The 11360-nt window shown below is 39.2% G+C and overlaps 1 protein-coding gene across 2 annotated transcripts in view; it reads left to right on the forward strand.

Moving 5' to 3' along the window:
• The first annotated feature begins 3110 nt into the window (after positions 1 to 3110).
• LOC103507921 overlaps positions 3111 to 11360 on the forward strand; it is a 14492-nt gene continuing 6242 nt past the window's right edge. Inside the window, exons 1-3 of one of the 2 annotated variants that reach the window (XM_008472440.3) lie at positions 3114 to 3392; positions 5568 to 5599; positions 8906 to 9018. In XM_008472440.3, coding sequence (XP_008470662.1) covers positions 5578 to 5599; positions 8906 to 9018 — 135 coding nt within the window. In that variant the 5' untranslated portion in view covers positions 3114 to 3392; positions 5568 to 5577. Of the gene's footprint in view, positions 3421 to 5567; positions 5600 to 8901; positions 9019 to 11360 lie in introns of both variants that reach the window. The other variant, XM_026822659.1, reaches the window with a different exon arrangement.

Genomic DNA, 11360 nt, shown 5'->3' on the forward strand with positions numbered 1-11360 from the left:
ACCAAGCTAACTAAGCTTGCACGTTTTAGGTAGTTACTCGTATCTAGCTAAATTAGGAACTACCTAAGAAGGATAAAATTGTATGAACGCCTGGTATCTATTGTATGTATGCAATGTGCGAAGCACATATTTTACACAATTTTTCTACTGCCTCGTAAGGAGTCCTTACTAAGGACGGTATTCTAGTAGTAACACCTTGTAACCAATATCGACCAAGTGCGATCTTTCCTTGTTCTCCTCATCTCTCTCTCTCTCTCCCCTCTTATCCTCTCTCTCTTCACTCTTTTCATCCTCTCTCTCTCTCTTTTTCTCCTCTCGCTTTCTCTTTCCGTTCTTTCCCTTCATTTTTACATTGCTTTCCTCTGTCTTTCTCTCTCTCTCCCTATATTTTTTTAATTCAGCAAAAAACGAATGTAATGAATTGCATTAGGAAAGAGAGAGGGAGGGCTAAATTAGGAACTACCTAAGAAGGATAAAATTGTATGAACGCCTGGTATCTATTGTATGTATGCAATGTGCGAAGCACATATTTTACACAATTTTTCTACTGCCTCGTAAGGAGTCCTTACTAAGGACGGTATTCTAGTAGTAACACCTTGTAACCAATATCGACCGAGTGCGATCTTTCCTTGTTCTCCTCATCTCTCTCTCTCTCTCCCCTCTTATCCTCTCTCTCTTCACTCCTTTCATCCTCTCTCTCTCTCTCTCTTTTTCTCCTCTCGCTTTCTCTTTCCATTCTTTCCCTTCATTTTTACATTGCTTTCCTCTGTCTTTCTCTCTCTCTCCCTATATTTTTTGAATTCAGCAAAAAACGAATGTAATAAATTGCATTAGGAAAGAGAGAGGGAGGGAGAAAGAGAGAGCGAGAGAGAGATGAATCATGCGCAATATGAATTTTTCAAGGCCACCTGTGTTTTCTTGTAATTTTCTCTCTTTCTTCTTTCCTCTCTCTCTCTCTCTCTCTCTCTCTTTCTTCTTTCCTCTCTCTCTCTCTCTCTCTCCCTCTTCTTCTCTCTCCCTCTTTTTCTCGATTCATATTTTCCTAGAAAGGGAGTGAAAAACCTTGACTGGTTTTTATTCTCCACCCTATGTCACTAATTCATTACCTCTCTCTCTCTCTCTCCTCTAATTCTCCCTCTCTCTCTCTCTCTCCTGTCCCCTCTCTTTGTCTCCTTTCCTTGTCTCTCTTTCCACCCTATGTCACTAATTTATTACCTCCCCCCTTCTCTTTCCCTCTCGTCTTTCTTCTCTCTGTCTCTTTCCTTTTTTTTCTTCCTCTCTCTTTCCCTCTCCCTTCTTCTCCTCTCTCTCTCCATGCCCTTCCTCATATTTTGAACCTTTTGAATGTTTCAACAAAAGTTCAATTTTCGTTTTGTTCTGTGTTTGACTTTGACACGATGTCTCTCTTTCCACCCTATGTCACTAATTTATTACCTCCCCCCTTCTCTTTCCCTCTCGTCTTTCTTCTCTCTGTCTCTTTCCTTTTCTCTTCCTCTCTCTTTCCCTCTCCTTTTCTCACGCTCTCTCTCTTCCTTCCTTCTCTTTCTTTCCCTCTCCCTTCTTCTCCTCTTTTTCATAAACACTTCTCTTATTTCCACAAGCTACGCCATGTAGTTCTTTTTATTGTTCGAAAGTTTGCACATGGCTTTTCACAAACAGATGTTTCTGTTATTTTCACAGTCTCTGAATCCATGGCCTTTCTTAAGCCCTAGTATTTTGATATGCTCTTAATCAGGGCCGTATTTGGAGTGGGGGGGGCGTCCGAAAATTTGGAGTATTCACCCCCCGGTACATCACTGTTTGGACCCTCGGGCCTCCCCTCCGGAAAATCCTCGATATGGCCCTCCTCTGAGTAGGTAAAGGCCGGGCGGCGCTTCGAATTCTTGACGTTCGCGCTCCTCCCGGCACTCTTGGGCAATCTTGATGGATGGATGAAAAGGAAGACCATCTGTGGGCATTCGTGTGCTGGCTTTTCCCGGCCCCAATTAGGCTGCCTGAGGAGGCTGATAGCTTGTCGCCGAATGGAGGGTAAAATAGAGGAGGAGAACTATCGATAACTATCGATAGTTTTGACTATCGAACGCTATCGATAGTTGAGGCTTGACTATCGATAGTTCTCCTCCTCTAGGGTAAAACCTTGGTCACTTAGGCCCATCACACATTGGAAGTGTAAAGTGCGACCTGAATAAAGATCTTAGGAGTTGAGAGTTATACAGTGTCGTTAAACCTCCTCTATCAAACAAAAGTGGGTTGTATTTAGGTAGAATTTATAGATATGAAGGGAGTAACCCTGTATTTCTTTGTTGGACAGTCTCAGTATAAAATACATAATTATGTATCCATAGGTACATATGTATTGTGGGTATGTATGTATGTATGTACCTATGTACATACATGTGTACCAGGCCCCACTCAAAACAATCAACGGTTTTCCTTATCTGAAAATATCAAAATACACATTTCTCATCTCACTTTCATTTCCAATTTCTTTTATATTAGGCAATTTTCAATTTCCATTTTTTTTTTTTAGTTTAAAAGTAAAGTTTTTCCATTCTTCAGATAAGATATTCTAAAAAGAAAGGGTCGATTGCACCCTCATGATTAATATCGGACGATCTCATTAATGGACGAAGCCAAAAAGCGAGGGTGGAAAATTTGGACTAACCCTACCATCATTGAATAAACATTATCCGTTTTCTTCCATTATTAATTTGTAGTTTTTCCTGTACAACTATCTGAAAATGGTGAAGCGCTACCGTGCTCCAACTTGGTTATCTCAAAGAAAGTCGTAGGCGTTTGGACTGAAAGTAGAAACAAAATAAGTCGTAACTACCATCCTCAACTTACCCCTACTGACCTACAGAACTGTTAGGTAAGACCTGACCACCTGACCTAGAAAGCTAATATGAATATGAAAAGGAAAAGGAACTACATCAATTAAAAGAAAAAGAAGAAGAAGAAGAAGAAGAAGAAGAAGAAGAAGAAGGAGGAGGAGGAGGAGGAGTAGAAGAAGAAGAAGAAGAAGAAAAAGAAGAAGAAGATGAAGAAGGAGAAGAAAAAAAAATGTAAAAAAAAGAACGACAAAAAATTTCAAGTCTCCCTTCTATTCTCCCATACCTCTCATTCGTGTTTTCGCGTGCAATTTTCATCAGTCCTACCTCACTCTACGAACGTTCCATTTTTCGAAACAAAATTTTCATTGGGAGAATTTTCTAAAAAAATTTACTCAGTGTAATTCAAAAATTTTACTTCGTCTGTGAAATTTCCTCGTTCAGTCTTTGTTGTGTGTTTACGTTGCGACGGTCATTGACAAATCGTAAACTTCGTCTACGGTCACTCATAAAAAAGTTTATTACTGTTTTAGTGGATTTTTTATTGGTGTGACGTCATCTATTTGGAACCATGTTTGGAGGCATTGGTGACCTATTAAATTACAATGCTGTGGCGAAATTCACTACCTAGTCAGTTCACTACTAAATACCTACATAGGTAAACATAATGTAAAATAAAAACATAATAAATATGTAGTCCATGTAGGATGTAGGTATCATGTAGTAAGTCCCTAGTTTATGTAAATAAAGAGGATACATGATACGTCAACCTACTTATTATGTTAGAATTAAGACAGGGTGCCACAAGTTTAAGGTGGAAGAACTCTATTACCTATTGGGTTACTTCCCCTGATTTAGGCTGTTAGAATGCTATATTATAGTGTCGAGCTTCGCGATATAGAATTCAATATTAGAGTGCCGGAACCCAGTCACCCGATTGGGCTGCCGGCACCCTAGTTTAATTTTCCCAGTGTACATATGTACCTATAAGACCTTGTTTAGACTGCGGGAGTAAAGGGACTTTTCAGTCTCATTCTGACAGTATAAATGAGGTCTATTCTATTCTATTGTATTACGTAGTGGCTACAGGCTTCATACATCATCCCATTAACCATGCAGCATGTAGACAAGAACAAGAAAAACAATTTCCACTTCAAACACAGAACATCATCAAGGCCATCATGAATTTATTAGCGAGTCTGGAGTAGAAATGTGCAAAAAGTAAGTGAGTGAGTTATCAAAAAAGAACGAAGCCAAGAAGGCCGCCATCGACTCATTCGACGAGGAACTCAAAAAGGCCGAAGGAGCTGTCGACCAGACGGTACAACAGGTGAGAACACCTTCCTATATATGTATGTGTGTGATTAGATGAATTTGAATCCACCCCTTTTTCTTCACTTTTTAATGCCCGGTTTCACCGCTTTTTAACCACCGAAATGGTTGAAAATGGGATAATTTCTCGAAATAGCAAATTTCCGTGGCCTGCAAACTCTCCCGAAATGTCCGCCCAGACTTTTTTCTGAGCTTACCTCAAAGAAAGAGTGTATGTCAACAAACCTAGGACTCCCCAAGAGCTGAAGAACAACCTTCGAGAAGCTCAAGCCCTAGAATCAAGCATTTTGAGCGAAAATGTGCGAAAAAGCCCGAATGTGCGACACTGAATATGGACAGCATTTTCACAACCTTATTACTTTCCTTATCCTATAGGAAGAAAGTAATGTATTCATGAGCAGAATAGAAAAAATCCCCCAACCCTCTAGAATCATTTCATAAAATAAAAGTTGTAAATATGAGAAGAATTATAAAAATATATCAGAAAAACTTTATCAGGTTACTTCTGCGCCACCCTGTAGTTATACTGTGACGTTAAACCCTTGGTTAAATTAACCTTCAGGTTGTGAAACCATACCAATAGGCCATTTTTAAATTTCCTTTTTTTTTTTTTTTTTTTTTAGTCAAGTTTTTCCATTCTTCAGATAAGATATCCTAAAAAGAAAGGGTCGATTGCACCCTAATGACTAATATCGGACGATCTCATTAATGGACGAAGCCAAAAAGCGAGGGTGGAAAATTTGGACCAACCCTACCATCATTGAATAAACATTTTCTTCCATCATTTGTAGTTTTTCCTCTACAACTACCCGAGGGCGCTCCTTAATAGAAACTTAGTTAATCTAAAAATAAAAAATAAAAAAAAGTCGTAGGCGTTTGGCCTTAAAGTAAAAACAAAAGAAGTCGAAACTACCATCCCAAACTTACCTACTGACCTACAAAATTGCTAGGCAAGACCTGACCAACTGACCTAGAAAGCTAGCATAAAAAAAAGAACTATACATATGTATATGAATTAAAAGCAAGAAAGAAGAAGAAGAAGAAGAAGAAGAAGAAGAAGAAGAAGAAGAAGAAGAAGAAAAGTAAAATTCTATTTTTTTTTCCATATCTTGCTCTCTCATTCGCGTTTTCGCGTGCAATTTTCAACTTTTCATCAGTCCTACCTCACTCTACGTACGTTCCGTTTCGGCGCTCGTAACAAAATTTTCATCGGGAGAAAAATTTCCAATTTTTTTTTACTCAGTGTAATTCAAAATTTTTACTCTGTCCGTGTAATTTCCTCGTTCAGTCTGTGTTGTGTGTTTACCTTGTGACGGTCATTGACAAATCGTAAACTTCGTTCTACGGTCACTCATAAAAAAGTTTATTACTGTTTTAGTGGGTTTTTTATTGGTGTGACGTCACAGTTGGAACCATGTTTGGAGGCATTGGTGGAGGTAGGTGGAAAATGGGTTTTAAAAATATTTTCAACGTGTTTTGATTTGGAAAATATTTTCGTCTGACGTAAGACTTGGGGGTACGAAAAAATTTATCTAAATTGAAAGAAAAAAATTGAAAGGATTAATTTACGATCTTTTTTACGGCAGAAAATCGACCGATTTTTCATCTTCCTGAATAGTTCTTTTGCCATATTTTATTCCAGAATATTTAGGTATGCCATATTTTATAGTGTCATACTCGTACTGAGTAAATAAGGAAGTTGAAAATAAGAACGCAATTTACTGCACCTTATGGGGAAATTTTTTCCTTTATGGGAACTTCTTACTATTCTATAGGGGTAATCTTACTCCTTTATGGGCTATATTTCGTCCTTACTGGGATATTCGCAATTTATTCCTTTATGAAACCTTCTTCTTAAGTATCTTTCCTTCTCACTCCTTTTTCTCTCATTTTGGGTAGTCACCCTTTTTTGAGGTATTGAAAATTTTCATCTCGGATTTTCTTAGCGTCTATTTTTTGGGGTGGGTCGCCTTCTTTTTCGTCTTCTTATTTTTCCTTTCCTCCTCCTCCTCTTCTTCTTCTCCTTCTTCTGCTTTTAATCCCAGACTACTCAGACTATGTAAATAAACCTGGCGCAAGACTGATTTTAGAGTTCAAGTCATATCCTGCCAAAGTGTAATCTTCGTAGTATTGGCTCCCTGCCACCATGTTAAAGTCGATGAAATAAATAGCTCACGAGACTGAGTGAAAATCGTATTTTAAGCAGAGAGCCGAATAAATTTCTGGCTCTACCGGGAATTGAACTCGGGGCCTCCGGTGTGCAAGCCTAGTGTGATACCCACTTTGAGGGATTACTTGGTTAACAACGGTCTTATCGTCCCGAAGTCGAAGAGAAGAAGGATAGGATAGGAGAAAACCAACCGTTCCGAGAACGAAACTCAACTGTTTAGGATATAAAATCCATCCCGGGCAGGGATAGAACCCGCAACCTGGAGCTTCTAAGGCAGGATAATGAGGATGGCCACTACTTTCAAACCCCAACAGCATTTTTGGTTGGGTAATTGTTGGTATTACGATATATCATATGTTACATCATAAGGCCAAAACAGTTACCCAATACCCAACCATCGATCTTGTTCGGTAAGTTAACCAGGCTGGCACTAAATTTTCATAGTGAACTTTCGTCACCCTCCGCTACTCCAGGGGTCCACACATTCAATCACTTCTATGTAAACTTAAAATGGCCTGCTCCGTAGTTATTGTTATTTCCGGGACTTGAACTTGTTCCTCTAAACTTTGAGTGGGACTTTAAAGTTTCAAACCTCTCCCGTAGGCAAACTGAAACTTTAAGCGGAACTCCCTGAAAAACTTTTGCTCTATCCAATATTTACCAGCTATCACTATTTTACTTTACTGTAATATTTATTACATGAAAAGTAGTTTCAAATCACGTTTCCATAGAAAAAAGATACATAAACATGTCTACCTTCAGATACATGATGTTATCTTGAAAAACATATCTTTCAAAAATCCGATTTTCAAGAAGAGTTTAATCGATTGCAACCATGAATTCATCGCTTAATTCAACCGGTGATTCTAAAAACGCATCAGATACCGTCATGGATTGTATCATCTATCGTCATAGGTTAGACCTATGGTATACAGTCATTCATAATATTATGTTGTATCTTCTGGCCTCATAGGTTAGATCGAAATGATATCTTTGATCATGCGGTTACTCTTTGGTTAATCATACAGTCATAATCATAACATAACATAGAAATAGCGTCAGAAGCTATACCTATTTCTAGTGATTCATTAACATGATGCGGTTTTGCAGTTGAAGGCAGTTCTAGTCAGTCTTTAAGTCTTTTGTGTGAGTTACACAGTAATCTAAGCTGATTTTGACTTAAAACAGAGTGGAGCGGAATGCAAAAAGCACAGAAAGAGGTTTGACAGAGGGAACTGTAACTGGATCTTATCGTCCCGAAATCAAAGAGAGAAGGAAGACAGGATAGGAGAAAGCCAGCCGTTCCGAGAACGAACATTATCCCACCAGGGTAAAATCCGCCCCGGGCGGGAATCGAACCAACGGCCTAGCGCTTACAAGGCAGACGCACTACCAACTAAGCTAACTAGGCTGGACAGAGCTCCTCTTTGGCCTAAGAGCAAGAGCATATAGAGATTTTTGCTCTTAGGCCTTCTTCTTCTTCCTCGCCTTTTCCCGTGTTCAGACGGGGTCGGCGTTTATCGTCAGCCTCTGTTTTGTGGATTGCTGTTTGGTTTTGCCTAGAAAATTTTACGAGTGGATGTCCTTCGCATTCAACCTTTGCTATTTCGTTAGCAAGGGAAATTTCAGGCTGGTATCATCCCTGTTTAAAGTCCCCCAGCCAGACTTTTTACTCTTGAACACGTCGCTTCCCTCTTCCCTTCTACCTGCTCTATGCTCTATGCCCACTCTTTTTTTTAGCCTTAGCCGGACAACATCACCTCATCGGATCTCATTTCAGTCACGACAGGACTTCACAATGTAGGTATTCAGTAATTTCAGTATGCTAGTATGCAGGTCTTGTAACCTTCACCTTATTAGTAAGATATCCTTGAATTGATAGTGTGGGGGCCCGCGTGGATTAACTTCTATGCCCGGATGTTCAATCAGGTATAGGGCGTTTGAAGTGTTAGATCTTTGTTCACTTATTCAGATGCTGTTGTATGGAGATTAAGATGCAAAATGCAGCACGTACTACCAGCTACATACATAATATATGTGAGAATGTAGATGTATAGGCTTGTACAATAGTGAACAGAGTGATATAAGTACTAAGTAGTGCTCTATTTTGACTGTCAGCTTTTAGAACGAGATGTGGTCCCATTATGTGAAAGAGTATTATCACGACCTATTAAATTACAATGCTGTGGCGAAATTCACTACCTAGTCAGTTCACTACTAAATACCTACATAGGTAAACATAATGTAAAATAGAAACATAATAAATATGCAGTCCATGTAGGATGTATGTATCATGTAGTAAGTCCCTAGTTTATGTAAATAAAGAGGATACATGATACGTCAACCTACTTATTAATTACCTATTGGGTTACTTCTCCTGATTTAGGCTGTTAGAATGCTATATTATAGTGTCGAGCTTCGCGATATAGAGTGTATTATCACGTTCCATTAAGATTAATCTAGGATCATTTTGTACCCCAAAATAATCCCGAACCCCGAAAGACTTTTTAATTCTATTCAAGCGGTAAATAATAATAAATTATTATTGTTATTATAATATTTTTGTCGGCAGCACTGAAGGACATTGGCGGCAAGGCCGGAGAACTCCTGGAGAAGGGCAAGAAGGATATTGAGGATTTGGCGGCCGAGAAGAAAGCTGCGGCCGCGTCGCTGATCGAATCACAGGTAATTGGCGACCCGCTAACGGTAACTGGAGCAGATTACGGGAAACATAGCTACAGGGTGGACAGGATGAAACAAATCCAGCCGTTCCGAGAACGAACCTTCTAAAAGGGACTTTTGAGTCATATTCGAGGAGTATAAATAAAGGCATTGGTGGAGGTAGGTTGAAATTGGTTTAAAAATATGTATTTTAACTTGTGTTTTGGTTTGGAAAATATTTTCGTCTGACGTAAGACTTTGGGGGTACGAAAAAAAGTATTTTATTTAAATCAAAAGAAAATAATCCAGTAAATTAATTTACGATTATTTTCAGGCAGAAAATTGACTGATTTTTCATCTTCCAGAATTTTTATTTTGCCATATTTTTTTCCCAAAATAACATACCTACTTAGGTATTTTATAGTGTCATATTTTGGTAAACTAAAACAAGGAAGTTGATATAAATAAGAACGCAATTAAAACATCGTGGGAAAAATTTTCCTCCTTCATGGGAAATTATATTCCTTTATTGGAGGAAATTTTACTCCTTAATGGCATATGTATTTGCATCAATGTTATAGGTACTCCTTTACTTCTTTTGATGGTTCCTTTTTCCCTTCCTTGGGCACCTACCTAATCACTACATACTCGTATATCGTATACCCATGCAGCATGATTATCATTTCAGAATTTCCTTACTACCCTTTTTGGGGTGGGTCACTGTTTCTTTTCTTTTTTTCCTTATTCTTCTTCTTCTTTTCCTTCTTCTCTGTCGTCGTCTTCTGCTTTTAATCCCAGACTACTCAGACTATGTAAATAAACCTAGCGCAAGACTGATTTTCGAGTTCAAGTTAGGTATATCCTGCCAAAGTGTAATCTTCGTAGCATTGGCTTCCTGCCACCACCATGGTTAAAGACATAAATGAATAATCGATAAAATAAATAGCTCACTAGGCTAAGAGCATTCCATATTTTAATCACAGAGCCAAAAAAATTCTGGTTTTTCCGGGGCCTCCGGTGTGTAAGACGTCGTACGGAAATCGTACCGGCGACTTAGCGTTTACTAGTTATAAGTCGAGCCGAACCTCATCTGGAAAAAGTTCGTTCCTGAAATAGAACCCACGACTTAAAGCAGGTCAACTAGGGTGGCCTTACCTTCCAAGCTAGCAAGGCAGCACTACCATCCAAGCTAGCTAGGCTGGGACTATAATAGGTACCTTCATTTTTCCGAAGGTAGAAGTTCTACATTCCAAGCTACCTAGGCTGGAACTTATACCTTTCAAGCAAGCTAGGCTGGCACTAAATTTTCATAGTAAACTTTCGTCACCCTCCGCTGCTTCAGAGTGTCAAGTTACTGACAGTTTGTTTATATATGTACATATGTTTATAAATATATATACCTAATTAGGCATTTCTTTTTTCTTCTTCATCCGTGACATTCACAAGGCTTGTCTCTATTGTTCAAACTTTAAGACAAAACATTTTGATAAACACTTCTCTTATTACAAGATGCGCTGTGAAGTTCTTTTTATTGTTCGAAAGTTTGCACATGGCTTTTCACAAACAGATGTTTCTATAGTATTTTCACAGTCTCTGAATCTAATGGTTTTTCATAAGCAGCATAAGCTCTAGTAGGTATTTTGATATGTTCTGAATAGGTAATAGGCCCGATTCCATCCTGATTCAAAATGGCGGCGGTTATGCCTCTTATGCTACACTGTGGGACATGTCAGGGAGCGCGTAGCGCGACCGTGTGTGTGTGTGTGTGTGATGGATGTGTGGTGTGTGTGTGATGGATGTATGGTGTGTGCGTGTGTGATGGGTTTGTGTGTGTGGTGGGTGTGTGATGGATGTGTGGTGTGTGCGTGTGTGATGGGTTTGTGTGTGTGGTGGGTGGGTGTGGTGTGGTGGTGGTGTGCGTGTGTGTGGTGGTCCCGTACAAAGAACGGGTCAACCACTAGTAGGTATATATCTGGGTATGTACATATGTATGTACCTACGTACATACATAGCTGAAATGTGTCACCGATAGAAAGTATAGAAACCCAAGTCTGGTGCTCCAATTTAATTCCGTTCGGAGCTACAGAAGCGTGACCTATTAAGTTTCAGTAGAAACAACTCAGCAGTGGGGCTCCAAACTGCAAAGTTCAGTCTAGAATCCACGGAAATCCACTGGAAACAATACCAATTATCATTGTATTTGCCAGGCAAGGTCATTCGTAATGCCATTGCAAGGAACCATTAAGCATTCTAAGCACAGGCTAATAGTGCGATGTGGATATGTTCAGTGAAACAGACAGGATGGTCTCTGTCTATTTTTCGCGGTCCCTTATCGAGCTGTTTTCATCTTTACGAAAACAGGGTGC

This window comes from Diaphorina citri, unplaced genomic scaffold, assembly GCF_000475195.1.
Source record: "Diaphorina citri unplaced genomic scaffold, Diaci psyllid genome assembly version 1.1 scaffold351, whole genome shotgun sequence".
Lineage (NCBI taxonomy): Eukaryota > Metazoa > Arthropoda > Insecta > Hemiptera > Psyllidae > Diaphorina > Diaphorina citri.